Consider the following 19,953-nt stretch of genomic DNA (forward strand, 5'->3'; position numbering starts at 1 on the left):
GTTTCTGAATCTGACAGATTTCTTCTTGGGGTCAAACGAGATAGTTGGGCGGTTAGGTTGTGCTTAGGGCTGCAAACAGATCAGATATGGTCGGATATCCGATTCGAGTCTGACATGTTTTTCAGATACGGATCCTTCAAGTAAAATCTGAATATGGATTCACCTTGCCCAGTAGGGAGTACACCCAGCTGTGGCCTTGCGGTAAGAGACATGTATATGTGGGTTCTAACTTGTGATGTCCCTCGTGCAAATTCCCACAGAAGGAACAGTTTATATCCTAAACTGTCTTAAACACTTTTAAGAAACTTGGTTGCATACCGACGGGGTCTCACTGTGGTGGGACGTTGCAGGTTCAAAACCCCAGTGGTACATTGAATAATACCTGGTGGGGGTCTGACTAACCCCAGTTTGCCTTTAAAAAAATTGGTTGCACGTGGTTTTTTGCTTCATCCTAACTGTAAATACATTCATCATTGCTTATTCATTATTAAAAAACATGCTCCAACACGTAGATGCATTCCTCACTGTTTATTTATTAAAACCATGCTTTAGATCAAATCAATTCGATGAAAAGCCTTTTTTTTTATTTCACCAAATTTTGGAACAATGAGCCATCGATTTTCTCTCTCTAAATACGCATTTAAACATGAAAAAATGCCTTCAATCAACTTTTTTGCTACTTTTCAAACTGCCTCTTGACAGAGCACAGATGGCATGAACCACAATCTCTTTTACGTACTCAGAATCAATGCATCACCACAATCAGAAAACCTTGCGATGATACCTTCATCCTCCATAGCTTCCCATGTTTCAGCAGCAGATGCAGAAAGTTCCCTCTTATTGAATTATCAAAATTGGAGCACAGTATAGATGGCACAAGATGGACGACCCAAAAGACTAGGACATGATCAATTTCTTCACAGACATTCAATTGATTAATTTCTTTTAATAACAAATCTACACAAGATTACAAATTATACAGTAGAGGCTAATCGTTTCATATTCAATGGCTCGCATTTCATACAAATTTGACTTGGCTTTTGATCATTTCTAATGCCTACAAAAAAGATTTACATGAGTGCGGGTGTGTGCTGTAGTGGTGGAAGATACTGAAGGCCTGTACAATTTGCACAATAAGGAAAATAGAGAAAGAAAGAGAGACACAAACAACTCTAATCCTCTAGGCGATGAATCTCGCCCATCATGATCCTGTTGCTTGATACCTTGAAGCCAAGCAGTGCTGGGTCAATCTGCCGCCCTTTCTTCCCTTTCTTCTTGTTGCTCCGGGTCGACTGAGAAGCCATGTCAGGAGGTTCAGTGGTGTCAGCTTCAGACACTGGCTTCTTCAGCATGTCGATGAAGGATGCCTGCGAACCATCTGCATCGCTGTAAGAGGCTCGCTTGAAACTAGTATGCATGTCTGTCTTGTTCACTGCTGGTGTTTCGGATGCCTGTGCCCTTGATGGGATTCCAGCAGCCTCCCTTCTTCCATCTGGAATTAATAGGAGGGGCTCAGAGAAATTTGATGGAAACATGAATGCAGCTTAAAACTCAACTAAGGAGCAACTTACCAGCCGAGGATGAAGGGTTGACAGAGGAAAATTTTCCTTTAGATGTAGCCAAGGAAGATAAGTCAGGCAACACCTCGTTTGATGGCAAACATTGTGAGGCAGGTTGAAGTTTGAGCATGGGATCACCAAGACCTCTTAATAAAGATGTCGACAACCTGAACCAATGAAAAGGCTATATTATTTAGGTGTATAAAAAAATATGAATTGCACAACATTCGGTTGCATTCATTAATTTCATATTCTACCATGTCATCAGATTTAAAAACTGTCAGTTTGTGGCACCAATCGAACACCAAACATGTGGTATGGGAAATTTATTAGAGGACAATCATTAAAACTAGACAAGGCTTAAAAATTTTAAGATAGGAGGAATATGTTGCACATCATCATGGGGTCGACTGTGCAGATTGGGGAATGTAAACTATATTTTCAAAAGGTTACATAGATCCAGTGTTAGCCGGTTCCATATTTACAATGACTTGGCCAATCAAAGGTCGAGCCATAGTCCGGCCATACGACAAGATGGAGACATCATTCAAGTCTAATATGTGCTCTGAATCAGTTCACTTTTTAATGGCATACCTTCCATCGTTGAAGCCTTCGTCTACACCCAGCTCCTGGCGTCGCACACCTGCAGTATTGCCAAGAGCCCATAAACATTGGATCAAGAGAAAACCTTGAAGGCCAATGGGCATGTCAGCCTACCAAGAAATATGCAGCTCAAACATGAAGATCTTACTCACCGGATCTGCCCAGAGAAGCAGGCCGAATAGGAGTATGAATTATCAATTCCCCATGATCCATCACTGCTGCTCCTTGATCAAGAGCATTTTGTTGGTTCTCCAACTTGTTGGCAGGCTTGACTTTAGATCCACGTTTCTTTCCCTTCTTCCCCTCCTTGGACTCTAAAAGTTCAATGCCATCTGTCAGAGGCTCAATGACCAGATCTTGATCGATGTTAAAATTCTGTGATGAATCTTCAACAGCAGACAAGACCTTCTCTTCTTCTACCAAAGGATGGGAGCTGAATCCTGTTATTTCACCAAGTCCAACACCATCTGCTTGTTCTTCAGGACCTCCATTAACCAAATTTTCTTGCATTGCCAGCCCATAATCAGATGGGGTGCCTTCTGCAAAAGAATTTCCCAGACCCTCCTGGTCTTGAAGAAGCTTCGCTGGATGGGCTGAAGAGGCCTCATGGAAGAGCCAAGAACGCTCTTGTCTTTCCAAGGATGAAGCAAACACACCATCACCAATCTCCAAAGAATGTTCAGGATGAAGATGCTGATTTTGATGCAGCAAGTCCATCAACAAATGACTTGATCTCGGTTCCTCAGCAACATGATTAACTTCACTATTTCTTTGTTGCAGTTCTCTTTCAAGATGCAACTGGTGGAGATGTGCTTCCATCCAGTTATCTGACTGCTGTCCAGGCTGTAGAAGATTGTTGAATGGCAAGTGATGTTCTGGCCAACGACCATCCAAAGCATCCCTCTTCACACCATGAAATGAACTGGGATTGGACCGAGAGATTGGTGGGTGAATTTCTTGGTTGAATGAACCCAGTTGACCTGCAAGCTGTGCCTGAGCACGCCGTTCCTGTAAATCTAGACCTTGAAGACGAGCAAGAGTGTTCACCAAATCAGCATTCGCTCCTGAAGATGCATGTGGTACAGAGGCCAGTCTCTCAAATGGCAGTGAATTGTGATCATACAGTCCACGCTGAGGATGCTCCTGTGGTAGGAGGCTCCGTTCAAGCTGGCTTGGTTGCTCAAAACAACCAGACCCCACAAATTGTGGTGGCGGCATAGATCTTTGCTGCTGCTGATAAAGATCCAATGGACTTAACCCTGATGACAGGGACTGATGATGTTTTGGCACTGTCCTGATGAAATGACCTGATTCATCAACTGACCAAGCACCTCCAATATGTCTCTCTTCTTCTATAGCCTGCTGACGGTGCCGGGATTGCAGAGGAAACTGCTGGGAATGCAGTTGCTCATGATGCATTCCCAAAAAAATTTGCTCTTCAGGAGAAAGCCTTGGCTCATGCTTTGCTTGTGACAATAGTTGAAGTATATTGTTGTGTTGTCCCCAATGGGGACCCTGACCAAATTTTGCTTGAAGAAGCTGCTCCACTGCAGGGTCGTGAAGTCGCATAGAAGGTTCCAAAGTAGGTTGAACACCAGATAGAAGGCTACCATGTTGCCGAGACAGCAACTGATCAAATGCATTGTTGCTTCTCAGTGGATCCATCTGATGCTGCCCAAATCTAGGGTCATGCATACGTTGTTGAAGCAACTGCTCAAGTAGGTGGGACTGCTGCTGATGATGAAAGTGCTGCTGCCGTAACTGCATTTGTTGTTGAAGCTGTTGCTGCTGCAAGTGTTGTTGCTGTTGTTGGAGCTCCAATCGTTGCTGCTGTTGAAGCTCCAATCGTTGCTGCTGTTGAAGCTGAAGTTTAACTAGTTGATGCTCAATATCAGACAAAGAGTGAGCATGAGATCTTCGAGAAGGATTAATTCTGTGACCAACAGAACCTGGCAACTCTATATTTGACATTCCAAAAGGCATATCTGGATGAGGCAAGCTGTTCTGTTGCTGGAGATGCTGCTTCTGTAATTGTTGCGAAAACAAACGGTCCATTAGGTCCAACTGATGTGCCTCTTGTTCAAGTTGTAACAAGCGACGAGCATCCATATTCTCATGAACAGAGCTATGACCTGCACTTGCATCTAGCTGTAACAACCGGCGAGCATCCATAGTTTCATGAACAGCATTAAGACCTGCACCTGGATCTCTTTTGGCAACATCAGACCATGTTTCTCCAATAGCAGAATCAGTTATACTCCCAACAGGATTCTGCCTATGTAAAAAATGGGCTACATCTCTTCCCATCTCTTGATTTGCAAGGTACCCAGGATTTCCAGCAGCAGATGATATGTTTGATGACTCAAAATGCTGTGGATTCATCCCTTCAAACTCAGACCATGGAAAACCATGTGGATGCAATGCATTGCCTTTAGAAGCAGAAACCATTGGGTTCAGGCCACTAGTTTCCCCCAATTCATTTGAAAGAAAATGTTTTGTTGAAAGATCTTCTAAAGGACCAACAAGCCTTCCAGTTGGTTTTCTTAGATGTCCACTATCACTCACTGGCCGCTTTGGGGACAATGCTTCTGCATCCAAAGAAGCGCAAATGGAATAAAAAGCAAACAATCATGGAAAATTTAAATTTTCTAAGAACATAGAGAGAGGGAGAAACGCAAACCATCAATGCTTTGTGCAACAACTTTGTGACTGCCTTGCTTGTCAGTATTGAGAATGCTTTGTGCTGCTTCTGAATGAACATCATGAAGTCTACCATAAAGAGATCCCATTGACGCTTCATGCTTGGACAATTCTGGCTGCAGATGATGACTCTCCAGTTCAGAAAGTGACATCGTCTGACTGTCTTCAGGAAGAGACAAAGATAACTCAAGACCTTGGCTCTGTCCATTTTTTTCTACTACAGCATCTGTTATGTCTGCTTTATTTCCAGTGTCTACACCAGACAACCTTTTTAATTTTAAATGAGGCATGACGTCACCAAGCTCCTGAAAAGGTGTCCCTTCCGGGGCATCTGAAAGGCATACAGGCAAGTCAATGTCAAAAAATCCTTGTTCAAACCAAGAAATGATGTCAACACCAAGGAAAGGCCCTTGTATATCCCCCTGGGGATCCCTGTAAAATAGGCTCAGATCTTCAGGATTATAGTTCCCATCTGAAAACTTTGTATCACTATTGTTTGCTATCAGCTCTTGCACATGAATGGAAGCTTCCTGGAAACCCGGTAGATCAAAAATGAAATTTGCATCACTTGGCAGTTTGGTATCAATATCCGATGGCATATAGGGACCAGACGCACTATATTTTAAGGGTTTCAGAGAAACAGGATCAGCAACTTGTGCATCATTGCTCAGAGAACCTTTATCACCAATTGTACCACCTAAACCACTGTATTTAGGGCAATTTTCATCTGTAATGGAATCGCTATTAAAAATAGAAGATGTCAAACTCAAGTCGCCAGAGCTGGTCCCATCCATGGAGGTGGCAACTTTCTCTTCACTCAAGTTAAGAGAGTAACGTTGTTCTGAAACCCCAAGAGGTAGTCAGATAAGAAAAAGAAGACATGATAATATTAGACAGATTGACAGAAAAGCAGTCAATTATTTACCAACAAGCAGGCTCCCTTGTAAGGCATTTCCATCAGTGGTGCTATGATCTTGAACTCCTAAAAGTATAACTACTTGTAAACACCCTCACCAAAAAAGAAAGAAACAAAAAAATAATAATGCAAAAGAAGAAAACAATTATTAGGCACCAAGTAGAGAATTACGTCTACCTAATTCAGGTTCGTACTTCCCCACTCTATCTATATTAGGAACATGTGACACACCACTGCTAGTAACTTTTCCCTTCCATATATCTTCTAAGACAGCCTGAACACAGAATAACAATGTAAACCAAGAAAAACAGATTAACAATGTAAACCAAGAAAAGAAACAAAAAGAAAGGGAGTTCTTTGGTCACTGGAGAAAGCAGTCATTTGTTTAAAATTTTGATGTTCGACAAGCAATTTCTCCTCAACTTTTAAAAAGGATAATTATACAGAAGAAAGAAACAGAACCACAATAAGATGGATATTGGTGCATAGACACCTAAAAATGAGAAACGTGGTTTATAATGATTGATTTTATAGCAGCAATGCCGACAAATAGACGGAATCATATGTTTCCATATTCCAGAAACCTATTTAATATATGTTATAGCCATGCAGATATATGAGGTGACAATCAAAGGAACATAGATACAGAACAGGATAACAGATATATACATAGATACTTTAGATGAAATAGACTGGACAGAACTCCAAATCATGAGCACAAGGCTTTCTATTTTAGGATGCAACCTGAAACCAAGAACCCATGCTGGAGCATGGTGGTTTGGTGCAAGCTTCATTTGTCTGAGAAATTTAAAAAATGACAATGAACCCTTTTGATTTATGGTGTCATTCTTTTCACTTCAAAATATGGTGTTTATAGGTACTATTTAAGATATCACACAAATGAGAAAAGAAACTTATCCAACTCTTTCAACCCTAGTACCCTTGTTAAAATATGTAATCTCATATAATATCTCATATGTAATCGCATAGACATGTAATGTTTTATCTCCTTTCTAGTTAGGATTTTTCGTTTAATTAATTCTAGTTAAAATACAACTAGAATTAGCCAAACCAGTCCATCATTGGACTGATTTGGCCTTTACCTTTTTTACTAGTCAAAAAGGTACCTTTTTTACCAAGTCAAAAACGTAAATCCAAAAAGAGTTGTTGGACTCCCCAACAGCTCTATTAGAGCTGTTGGGGAGTCCAACAGCTCTCTTAAGGCTTCTCTCTACCTCTCTATAAATATGGGGCTATTCCCCTTGTAAAAACTTACTCTTGTTTTGGGTTTTTATCTCAAATCAATAAAATTGTTTATTTTTCATTTTTATACCCGTTTCGGGTTGTGTGTATTCTTAAGTTCTCTTTGTGAACCTTTGTGGTTCTTATGGTGTATTTGTGAGAACTTGTTGAGAGACATTTGTTGTAGCGTATTTTTCACTTTCTTACATGGTATCAGAGCAAGGTCGGTGGACGTGTATTGGGAAGCGTGCCATGCAACTACTCTTCAAGAAAGTGAAGTCTCTTTGAAGGAGTGATCGTGTGTAGCCTTGAAGGGCGTGGAAGGCTACTTATTTTGGATCGTTGTGGTTAAAATATTCCTCTTCCCACTTGTTTTTTTTTTCTTCCCCTCTCATTCCCAAGCTTGTAAAATGGATGACAATGATAATGTCACCATTAAGTCCATAAAACTCAACGATTCAAACTATGTAACATGGGCTTCAATCATGAAGCATCTTATTTGGGGAAAGGGTCTATGGGGCTTAGTTGATGGAACCGATAAGGAACCTAAACTAACACTCACTAAAGAAGAAGGTGGAAGAGAAGTACCTCTTTCGAAGGTGGAAAAAACTAAGGCCATCTCCACATATGAAAAGGAATGGAAAGAATGAAGAATGGGTCACGCCAAGATCATGTCTTGGCTAATTTCTAGTGTAGACATAAAGAAGTGTTCAAGTCTCGCAAAATTTGAACATGCTAATGATGCGTGGGAATATCTTAAGAGAATGTATTCTCTTAAAGATATTGCTCATATATGTAACTTACAAGAAAAGGTTCGGAATATGGTTCAAGGGGAGAGAAGTATTAGAGAATACTCCAACGGCTCTAATACTCTAGATGAGGAAATTTAGAAAGACAGTGTGCCCTGGATAAATACACAAGGGAACATGAATCTGCCTCTTCATCTAGAAAATCCACTAGGATCTCGAGGGTTCCTGCAAAGTTTGTGTCATATCAATCTTTTTCACCAAAACATCAAGCTTTTATTGCTCTAATTCATTCCTATGAAGAACCTCCCAGTTATGATATAGCCAAGGATCAACCAGAATGGGTCAAGGCTATGAAAGTTGAATTAGAAGCCTTAGAAAAAGCAAATACTTGGACCATTCAAGACCATCCTCCAAACAACAAGAAACCTATTGGTTGTCGCTGGGTATACAAGGTGAAAACCAAGAGTGATGGCACTCTTGAAAGATTCAAGGCCCGATTGGTGGCAAAAGGCTATTCCCAAGAATATGGAATAGACTATGAAGAGACCTTTTGCCCCAGTAGCTAGAATGACCACTGTTAGAATCCTAATAACTCTTGCATCAATAAAGGGATGGCATATCTTTCAAATGGATGTTAAAAATGCTTTTCTAAATGGAACTTTAGCTGAAGAAGTATACATGGACCCACCACCAGGAATAAATATACCTAAAGGGAAAACACTTCGCCTAAACAAGGCTTTATATTGTCTCAAGCAAGCTCCAAAAGCTTGGTATGATAAGTTTAGTAAGGTTATGCTTGATTTTGGTTTTCGATTTTGTCTTACTGACACAACTTTGTTTGTTAAGAATTCTGATGCAGGTATTATCATCCTTCTACTTTATGTTGACGACATGATCATCACTGGAAGTGATAAACAAGGAATTTATGATATTAAAAAATTTCTCAAAACACATTTTAAAATGAGTGATTTAGGTTTTTTGAAATATTTTCTTGGTATAGAAATTGCCTACTCACCTAGAGGTTACTTGCTAACTCAATCTAAGTTTGCATTAGATATTGTTGCTAGGTCAGGTATTTCAGATGAAAGACACGTTGATACTCCTGAGATTGTGAATGTCAAAATGAAGATTGATGATAGAGAGCCACTCGAGAATCCGACTCCGTATAGGCAACTTCTTGGGGCTCTATCGTATCTATCTATCACAAGACCTGACATTACACATTACAGCCAGTCAATTTCAACATGCTCCAACTTCTGTTCATATGGGAGCAGTTTTGCGTATTATTAGATATATCAAAAATTCTATTTCTCGAAGATTATTTTTATATGCTTCCTCTAACTTAGAATTGCTTGCTTATACTGATGCAGATTGGGGTGGTGATCCAAATGACCGCCACTCAACTACAGGTTTTTGTGTCTTTTTGGGAGAATCCTTGGTGTCTTGGCGATGTAAGAAGCAACAAAAGGTCTCTCTCTCATCAACTGAAGCTGAATATAGGGCAATGGCTACAACTACTATGGAATTAGTCTGGGTTCGACGTCTACTTTCCGATATGGGAGTTGAAAGTCCAAAAGCATCAAATATGTGTTGTGACAACAAGAGCTCTATCTATATTGTAAGCAATCAGACATTTCATGAACGCACCAAGCATATAGAAATGGATTGCCAATATGTTCGAGAGAAATTTTTGCGTGGCACCATCAATCTTCCCTATGTTGCTTCAGAATATCAGCTGGCTGATTTCTTCACCAAGCCTCTCGCTGCTCCTAGGTTTCACTTTCTCTTAGGCAAACTTTCGGTTATCCAACCGTAAGTTTGAGGGGGAGTGTTAAAATATGTAATCTCATATAATATCTCATATGTAATCTCATAGACATGTAATGTTTTATCTCCTTTCTAGTTAGGATTTTTCGTTTAATTAATTCTAGTTAAAATACAACTAGAATTAGCCAAACCAGTCCATCATTGGACTGATTTGGCCTTTACCTTTTTTACTAGTCAAAAAGGTACCTTTTTTACCAAGTCAAAAACGTAAATCCAAAAAGAGTTGTTGGACTCCCCAACAGCTCTATTAGAGCCGTTGGAGAGTCCAACAGCTCTCTTAAGGCTTCTCTCTACCTCTCTATAAATATGGGGCTATTCCCCTTGTAAAAACTTACTCTTGTTTTGGGTTTTTATCTCAAATCAATAAAATTGTTTATTTTTCATTTTTATACCCGTTTCGGGTTGTGTGTATTCTTAAGTTCTCTTTGTGAACCTTTGTGGTTCTTATGGTGTATTTGTGAGAACTTGTTGAGAGACATTTGTTGTAGCGTATTTTTCACTTTCTTACAACCCTAATATGGTGTTTATAGGTACTATTTAAGACTTTAAGTTCGTTCATTCTCTGTTTTGTTGTAGATTAGGAAAGAAGGTTTTTCGAAGCGAAAGAAAAAACATACATTGACATATCATGTTTGACCCAGTAACAAATATCAGTATTGCCTATATTTCAGTGAGGCTATTTCTCGTGATATTACAGGTTTGGTAATAAATCTCAGGACTTAAAATTTTTTAAAATATATATATATATACAACAACAACAACAACTACGCCTTCATCCCAAAACAATTGGGGTCGGCGATATGAACCAACAAAGAAAATCATTATGGGTCTTCCACATGAATCCTTCTCCTCCATTCATTTCTATCCAATGCCATGTGCTCGGTGAGGTTCAAAGCATTCATATCCTTTCTTATCACCTCCATCCATGTCTTCCTAGGCCTACCCCGACCTCTTTTAACTAATATATTTTCCCATTTCTCCATCCTTCTAACTGGAGCATCATTAGGCCTTCGTCGAATATGTCCAAACCACCGTAAACGATTCTCTCTCATCTTATTTTCAATGGGTGCAACGCCTACCTTCTTACGTATCTCTTCGTTCTGAATCTTATCTTTTATTGTATTTCCACACATCCATCTCAGCATACGCATCTCAACTACACTCATTTTTTGAATATGATGTCTCTTGGCAGCCCAACATTCCGTACTATATAGTAAAGCGGGCCTAATATATATATAAAATAATAAAAATAAGAAAATATCATGTTTAGATAATAAAATACATATATAATAAAAGAAATAAGTAAAATGCAGAAAATAAATTAAAAACAGTGATTTTCTTGTGATAATATCGCGATATAATCAAATTGGTGATATTTTCAAAATATCGTGATATTTTACCTATAATATCATTTGCTGAAAATACAACAATAATATTGAGATATTTTGAAAAAATCACTGATATCTGTGACAGATTTGACCAAAAGCCAATATGAATCCTCCTTTTTTTTATAGGCAAACTGGGGATAGCACTGTAGGATTCAAACTCAAGACCCCTCAGTTATGATAGACCTAACCGTCCAACTATCTCATTTGACCCCAAATTTTCTAGGTTTACCAATGAAAAACAGTAAAAGTCTTCACTTTTCCTAGACTAAGTCAATTGAAAAAATGATCACCAGAATTCTGTAACAATTTCTGTTTTGAAAATCCTGATAACTTTCCTCCAGTTTTGCTAGTGTATATTGACATATGATCCTCCCTCAGAGTATTCAGATCTCCGGTTGCTAAGGGACCCACAATCTTGACATCATGCACTACAGTTCAGATTTATCCTGAAGGAAACACATACCAAATTCTCATTCAAACAAGTCACTACCAATGAAATTTTCCTAGAAATCTATTCCACAATTTAACAAAAGTTCAACAATAAACAGCATTGAAACAAAAGAGATATCAACCAACCAAGAAGATTGGAATAAATTTGAAAGGCTGAGCTAGTCTTTATCCCAATAAAGAAAATATAGGATTACGATAAATTACACAAAGAACATAGACCATTTTTATGATTTTGTTCAACTACCGCATTAATATTAAGTATCGAACGACTTACCACTTCATCTGCATTAGGAGGCACAAATGCTAAAGGTTCTACGGGATTAGCCTCTGTGATTTGAGGAACTTCTTCACGAAATCCATTTGATACAATATCAGCAGAAGCAAAGATATTACGCTTCCTGTAAATGTCGAGGAGTTTGCCTCTTGGGTAGCAAAAACTCTTAGCAGACGGACCAGACTTCCCATGCCTAGATTCATTTGCCCCTATTGGTGGGGCACCAATAGGAGTTGAAAAAGACAGGCCAGTAAACTGTTGGCTTCCACTGAACTGAGACCTCCCACGGCCTGGAGCAAATCCAACATTAGTACCATCAGACCGTGCTTTCTCCAAAACAAACCCTGGAGCAGCCCGATGCACCACTGAACCTATCGAATGAACTTCCAAACGATGACGTGGCCTCCACTTATCACGGGAGTCAGTTTCACGTTCACGGTTACTGCTAGGGAAAGACTGTTTTTTGTTAGAAGGTTCTTCTTTCTCAATCTCTATCCTTTTCTCACTCCGAGAGTCCTTCTCCCTCTCTTCAGGACCCCATCTATAGGACCATTTGCTGTCACGTCGTGTTTCATGTCCAGCATTGCGGGCATTAGCATCCTGCCATCTATCTGATGAGGGAAGGAGCCTTCCCTCACTAACTTCTCTTGTTAAAGCATTATCTATACGGCGATCACTTTTGCGGTATTCATTTTCTCTCTCTCCTTCTTTCCGACGATCTGTCCGAACAAGTACACTGGTTTCCCTCTCTTCTTCACGCCAACGACGACCACTTTCAATCTCAGATGTGTTTCTTCTCCAATCTTTCTTATCTTGGGAGCTATCCAAACGCCAAGCCTCTTTCTGAAGTTCTGGAGCTCGGACATCCTACGCAACAGAAAAGAGCAAGTACTGGATCAAAATTTACCATATCAACAGAAATAAGCACTCCAATAGCCAAGGAACATGACTCTTAAAAGCCCGGCTCCCAGAAACACTGTAACAAAGAAATGATAAAACCGACAACAAGGCACTGGAAAAATTATCCAAAACAAGGAAAGGAAAAGCTGGGAGCTACCTCTCCTTATCTTTCCACAAATTAGTGGGAAAAGGCAGAAAAAAAACATCATGATTCCCATAACACAGGAACACAAATCATCAGTCGATCAATTCAATGCAGCAATTTCATAATGAAATTTGAATAAATCATACACAGAAGCAAATTGGAAATCAGAGTTTGACCCAGAAATTTCCGGTTATCAAAAGATCTTATGGATAGATCAGGGTTACAAATCTCCTTTCATATAGAGATTGATATTCCTAACCTCTGCACAACCACAAGCTAGTCTTATTAGAAGCATGGTTTTATATCAGCTAATTATGTAGTTATATATTATATTTCTGCAAATTATAATGAATAATAAACAATTTCCCAAATCCTAATACTGTATCATGCTTTTCATTACAAAAGAATAAAAAAGACAAGACTCATGAAATATTAACAGCCCCTTTCTCTCGTTTATCACTTACCTAACTACTAAGCTCCTACAGTAATTTACTGTCCGAACTAAAATGTAAAGGAATGGATCTGTTGACCCATTACAGTAGTTTAATAGATTGATCTTTTCAACTATTTATAAAACGATATAAAGAAATTCCTCAAATACAAAGCATATGAGAAGTGATGGGATCCGATCCAAATCTGAAGCGTTAAAATCCCTAATCTCACAAGAAGCACAGCCCAAGAATGTTGAATTAGTAAAAAGTCAAGCTCAAGCTCAACTGTGAGCTCATGTATGCTCACGAAAAGCTCATTAAGCTTTGTTTAATAAGTTGAAAAGAATATGCCCATATATATATATATATATATATATATATATATATATATATATATATATATATATATATATATATATATTATTTCTGTGAAACCTTACACAAAACCAATGTTTGCAAGAGCAGCCCATCAAAAAGATGGTAACGGGATGGAAAAGTTTCCTTTTCTTCCATCATTTGATGCTTTAAAAAGGTTTTGCACTTGTTTATATGTGTGTATGAGAGAGAAATGTGTTGGTAAGGACCCCTTCCCGTCAGGTCCACAACTGCAGTACAGGTGTTTTTTGCTTGATTTGAACTAGTAGATGTGTTTACCATTGCTTTTTACAAAAGAACATATTTAGATCGAACTGATTTAATGCAAAAACACTTGAATAATTTATCATTAAGTTTTAGTGTGATATCAGCTGTGGTTTTAGCATGAGCGAACCATTGATACACCTATTAACCCTCCTTCCAAGCAAAAATGACTACCCAACCCACAGTGGTGCCCCAATCCTTCTGATCAAATTTTAACAGCTCAAGTTGGATCTTGGACCAGATTCACAGACCAAGTCGATTGGCATCTGCCCCAAGTCCAACTTATTGCATCCCTATACCTGCTGCATGACTTTTAGCATCACCTACTCCTGTGACCAAAGTTTTGTCAAGGCAATGAAACTACAAACTGTATGATAACAAAAGAAAATACAGCATCAAACAGATTTTGAACCAATAATATCCCCTGAAGAGGAAAACACAGCATGAAGCGTTTTGTTAGACCAATATCTCTCCATATGAACATGAAAAGACCACAAAAAAATAAAATGTCAACTCCAAAGATGCTTGAAAATGCCAACATTAGCAACCATTTAGTGCACATCAGTCGATTGAAAGAAGAGTGAGGATTGCAATTTGAGAAACATCAGCAACATCAACCAAGGAAGCTGCAAAGACAGTGACTTGCATACCCCAGATGATGCTGAAAAAAAAGCCTTGCTCTCACTGGGCCTTGAGTAGAGCCACTGTGGTGACAGCGGTATACCCTCAGATGCTGGTTGATCTGAAACCAACCACAAAAGTGAATAAATAAGTTGAAAGTTGCAAGTGATATAGCATACAAGGAAAGGACAGAAGAGTGAATCTATAAAAGATAATAACTTTAGTATATGATGAACAGGGAAGGGAAGAAAAATAACCTTAAAGAGGAAAAATTACACACAGAAAATCAGTATATACAAGCCTCTATCTGCAGTCCTTTTATTTGAAGAGAACAGTTGAAAACTTACAAAAGAGAACAGCACAATAAGAGGATTACCTTTTGATTCATCAAAAAACCCTAGCAAAGTTCTGTCTTCCTCATGCCCTCCAGAGGCTTCATCTAATAAGCCAAGAAAACAACATCATCAAAAGAATGATCTGAACAAAATGAGAAACATAACAATTGGGAAAGAGACTGCGTAGATAGTAAAAGCATAGACTGCTTAAACAAATATAAAATGACACAAAGAGGACATATGGAAATCATGATGACTTTTAGATTGCAAGTTACATCTCTAAGATGACGTGAAAGATGATTCGGAACCAAAACAAAATAAAAAGATCAAAACGGGCAATCAAAACTGAAGTGCAGAAAAGGAAAAGGATGTACTCCACTAGATTAAAGAAATACAAGGACTGTATGGGTAAAATGAAAAGGAGATAAAAAATTAATGAACATATATATTCGGTATAGCTTCAGCCAACCATCCCATAATCATTGTCATGGTCAGAAGGAACTTTTTACATAGGTAAACTGCAGTCTACGGGCAACAAGAAAGCACCATCAGGTTTGACCATTTGACCCAAGGTTGTAAGTATTGTATCGTTACCGGCATCAGTCGGGCCCAAATTAAGACCGTATCGTATCGCAAAATATCACAAATTTTTAATAAAAAATTCAAAAAAATCCAAAAAAACAAGAAACATAAAAAAATATCAAAAAATCTAACAAAAATAATATCAAATGAAATAATGATGAATTTCACAAAATACAATCATAAAATCACATATGAAGCATTTATGTCTCTATGAGTTGCATAAGACATCATCAAACATCAACTATCTCACAAGAAGTCAAAAATATTAAATATCTTGCAATTAATAACATGCCACAAGACTCATACTTTCTTATTACATAAACAAAAACATTATGGCAATAATTACACTCGATCTTCAATCGGTTTTCACTCATTACTTAAGTGCCCTATTGTCATACCGGATAATCTTATGTCATCTTTGTTGGAGTGTGGAGCTTGATTTCTACCTTTATATAAATCTTTAATTTACGCAAAAAAAAATTGAAGAGTAGCTTTGTAATTTTACTCATAATAAAGATGTTTTACCTTAACTCATTTTCTTGAGTGGAAAATGGTAAAAATATACTTTTTTACCTTAACCCACTTCGTTAGGTGAAAAAAACAGTGGAAATGCACTTCTAATAGCCTCTAGACAAATTGAAAGTCGGCCCTCAAAAGGTATTTAAAACCCAAAATGAAAAAAGTAACTTTCAACCTTTTTAAAGTGCATCCAAGGTGTATCGATACACCCTGTATCATACGCTACGACACGATACAGGGTTGTATCGTACAATACACACTCATATCGCGATACAAGCGTGTATCGTATCACAAAACTCAAAACTAACAATAAGTATTGTACCATATTGTCCTATACGGTATGATACTTACAACACTGATTTGACCCTTCACCTGCAAAACCACAAAGATACCTAGATACATGTGTGCAACTTTTCCTTTTCTCCTGCAAAGCTAATTTCGGTCTACCACAATCTGCGCTCACTTTAAACCTAAGATGAAAAAAAAATGAAATACTCTTCCACCTTGTTGTCAGATGAAACTTAATGTTAGAAAGCCTCTGGAATCAACTTTGAAAGAAAAAGATCTAGAAGAAATGCATAACTTTAAACCAGGATGAACAAGGAGAGAGCAATCTTCACTGGAGTTTCACCCATTCTATGCAGAGGATCTATATGACCAGAAAACCACATAAATGAATACCAAAGGAATGGCACTAGATGGAGGAAAGCAAGGCAGTACCACCAACAGTAAGTAAGGACTATAGACAAATGAATACAAATGAGCGCCTCAGCTTTCGGCTGCTTGCCGAACCTAGTTATTTCTAGAGGTGCTAATTCTAATGATCTTTCACCGTCACATTAGGGGCAGTACATTACTTCAATCATGAAATTAGCTATAAAAGACGATGATACAAAAGGAAAGCTTCCGCAAGGGAATCAGACAAGGAAAAAATACCCACAACACAATCGCAGTCTAGTACACAATTTGCTCCACCTTTATGATCATCTCGCACGCAAAATTTTGAGAAACAGTAGATCCGTTTCAACGAGGCACAACGAGAGCTAGCATTTAGTAATTATTCAAGGTAAAATAAACAAATTCCGTGCCCAGTTCAAGAAAAAAGGACAAGATATCATCACAAATACCTCCACGAAGATAGGCATTTTCACAAACTTCGGCAAATAGAAAAAAAAAATCATCAAAACCTCAAACACTGCAAAATCGCCGAAAGCAACATATGCAAAAGAACCATAACCTAAACAAAAAAGGAAAAAAATGACAAAAAAAGGAAGGAACAAAAAAGATTCATCTAGGGTCGACATCTAAACAAAAACGATCGCAGAACGACAACTGAAATCCTAAAAATCAGATGCAAACACGAATTCCTCGCGCATTAGAGATCAAATACGCTGGCAACAAAGCTGCATCAAACGGTTCCAAAGGAAAACAAAACAAAATAGAAATTCTTCAATCTTCCATGTTCAATCTCGCCCTAGGAGAAGCATCTGAAACGAATCCAAAAAAACAAAAAATCCAAGAACGCTCGAAAAACCGGTTGTGGGAAACCCTAAATCACCTTTCGCAATCCACGCGCCGTCAGGGGCTTTTACAGCAAGGAGATCGTCAGGCAGATCGACCTTTCCGGCGGCCATCCTCAAACCTTCCGCAGATGGAAGAAATCGGGAGGAACCAAAGCGATCGGCGGCAGGGCGTCCGAGAGGAACGGCAGACGGGGGAAGAATCCGGCGACGGACGGCCGAAATTGGCGGAGAAACCGGGGAAACGGGCGGAATTTAGGTCGAGAAAGGGGGGGGGGGAGGGGTTTGTTCGTGATGAGGAAGAAGGACGAAATGATGGCTTTAGGGCTCGATGGAGAGGCGGAAGAGAGACATTTGGGGAAGGGTTTCTTCTTGCGAGCGAGGGTACGGATGGGGGAGGGACTGAACAGGAAATGCGAGAGGAGTTCTGCGATATCGAAATGATGCGAGGGGGTGGGAGAGTTCAAATATATTTGGAAACCTTTTTTTTCTCTTTTGGTGTTTGCTTTGGGTGGAGTAGTGTAACGAGTATTTGTAGGATGCGCCCTAGAGTGGAGGTTTTTCTTGTGTGGCCCTAGAAAATTTCTCATATTTTTCATTTGCCCCCTGCCTCAGAGTCGGATCTTTATCCGATTCCCACCCAACCGGAGTTCATTCGGGCGGAAATGACTCATATATGATATGATAATGTCGGTTTTGTAAATGGGTTGGATTCAGAACAAATCAGGTCCAGTCGGATCCCGGTGACATGGGTAGTAAACAGATGGGTTTGGGTAGGGCTGTCAACTGGTCCGGTACCCGACCCATCAGGGTGTACATGAACCCACGAAAATAACAATGCGTTCGGTTCAGGTTTGGGTTTTGTCACGAGAATGAAATCTCAAACCCGGATCCGTATAATTTCATAAGTTTATTTTTACTTAAAATACATATAAAACACTTGGGTCAGGTCAGGTCGGGTACCCGACAAAAATCATAACTCAAACCGGACCACATATTGCTCGGGTCAGGTTTGGGTCAACTCGAGTATTATTCGGGTCAGTACTTTTTATGCCCATACTAGGGAGTTTGGGTTTCGGTCGGGTCAGGTACTCGATACAAGCCCGACCTTAATTTGACGAGCCTAGGTTTGGGGCTAACTTGTTTTAATTCTATAAGAAACTAATATACTTTTTTTTTGAAAGGCAAGAAACTAATATACTTGACTCGTTTTTCGTGGATCCATCGTCAGATCGTATCTGAATCTGGAATTCTGCTGTGTATTTTAAGTCGGATCCAGATCTGAAACTAAAGCCAATCATGAAATTTTGGATCCAGTGCTGGGTCAACCCAGAACTGGCCCAGGTCCAACCTGTTTGCAACCCCACCGGTCCTGTCGATCGGACTTGGGTTAGGTTCATATGGGTTAGAAGTTGGGTGGGATCACACCGTACCGTTATGAGTCTTCTTGGATCAGCCCGTCTCTGTTTTGGGTTTTAAGGAATATAGAGATGGACGTCAGATACCCGGCCTGATATGAACCATGGTGAGACTGCAAATTGCAGACCTGGCTCGATAATAGTTGACCCGACCTGACCCAATTACTAATCTGGCCGATACAAGGGCCTGGCAGATAAAGAACTGGGTAGTTTTTTTTTAATGACCAAGAAAAACTAGGTCACTTAAGGGTGTTTGCGTGTCACGGAAACTGGGGCTGTTTTTTTTTCATAAACGCATCAAGGGGTGCCCATTGCTGTGGGCCCCACCGTGACCGAACAAACTGGGCACTCATTTCCCTCGCGGAAAGGGTTCTCATGAGAGGTTGGCCCGAATTCTGTTTTAGCGGAAAGGAAAGGGCGTAAGTAGGTGTCACGCCGTTACACGCAAACACCTCCTTAATGGCCTTGCCTCCCTACGGGGTAAAATTCTGAGTTGAGAACACGACCACCCAGCCTTGCCAAAGCACACTTGTAAGCAAATAAGAGGACTAAGAGGCATTCAATCTGGACTCTTTTTTTTAGTAAGCCAAGTCAAGCTCCAGCTCATGATGAGACCGAGTTAGACAAGCCAAGTTTGAGCTGGTTCATTTACAAAAAGTACATTGTTTCAAACTTTGGAACCAATTGGATTTGAACTCGACTTATTGAGTCAAGCTAAGGGCACGTTTGGATGCGAGAAAGACGTAAGAAAAGTGATGCAAAATGAAAAATTCATATGGATTTTCCTATCCTTCCAAACCAAAATGATTTTTTCGTTGATAGAGTCTTTCTAGAAAGTACACTTTTTATAGAAAGCATTCTTTCATGGGGTGGAGGAATGTTTTATACCAAGAGAAAATATATTTTTACTCCCTACCACCCATCTCACCACCACCCTCTTCCTCCTCTCTCTCATTTTTTCATGCTATACAAACAAGTAAAAAGCTTTCTTTTGAAAAACTTCTCAAATCAAAAACTCTCATAGGTAAAACTTTTTTTTTCCTATGAGAGTTTTTCTCTCTTCCAAATGTGTCCTAAGCTAACTTGTTTTCAGGAATACAATGTTTTAAAATTGGCTGCACAAAGATTTGAACTC

General features: G+C 39.2%; 1 protein-coding gene across 2 annotated transcripts; it reads right to left on the reverse strand.

Annotated features, from left to right (window-relative positions):
• Positions 1-912: 912 nt before the first annotated feature.
• LOC149833456 (uncharacterized) lies at positions 913-17,885 on the reverse strand. 2 transcript variants are annotated; one of them, XM_090015133.1, is made up of 11 exons: positions 17,439-17,885; positions 14,821-14,883; positions 14,474-14,565; positions 11,709-12,575; positions 5,956-6,052; positions 5,788-5,844; positions 4,843-5,703; positions 2,315-4,750; positions 2,154-2,202; positions 1,572-1,726; positions 913-1,492 (listed from the first exon to the last, which is right to left on the reverse strand). In XM_090015133.1, exons 1-11 carry the CDS (start codon positions 17,512-17,514, stop codon positions 1,173-1,175), a joined length of 5,073 nt encoding a protein of 1,690 aa, XP_089871259.1. In that variant the 5' UTR covers positions 17,515-17,885; the 3' UTR covers positions 913-1,172. The 2 variants fall into 2 exon arrangements, with proteins under 2 accessions (XP_089871259.1, XP_089871260.1); XM_090015134.1 differs by lacking the exon at positions 14,474-14,565.
• Positions 17,886-19,953: the final 2,068 nt, after the last annotated feature.

The sequence above is a fragment of the Nuphar pumila genome, chromosome 7 (assembly GCF_984573655.1).
Source record: "Nuphar pumila chromosome 7, dmNupPumi1.hap1.1, whole genome shotgun sequence".
Classification (NCBI taxonomy): domain Eukaryota; kingdom Viridiplantae; phylum Streptophyta; class Magnoliopsida; order Nymphaeales; family Nymphaeaceae; genus Nuphar; species Nuphar pumila.

What these genes read in the sequence shown, in the direction of transcription:
- LOC149833456 (XM_090015133.1), bottom strand. Translation starts at nt 17,514, where the DNA reads ATGGCCGCCGGAAAGGTCGATCTGCCTGACGATCTCCTTGCTGTAAAA. An exon ending in GAAGTACGAACCTGAATTAG is followed by an intron (nt 5,845 to 5,955) that starts GTAGACGTAATT and finishes TTATACTTTTAG; the next exon opens with GAGTTCAAGATCATAGCACC. An exon ending in TGCTTCTCTGGGCAGATCCG is followed by an intron (nt 2,203 to 2,314) that starts GTGAGTAAGATC and finishes GCAATACTGCAG; the next exon opens with GTGTGCGACGCCAGGAGCTG.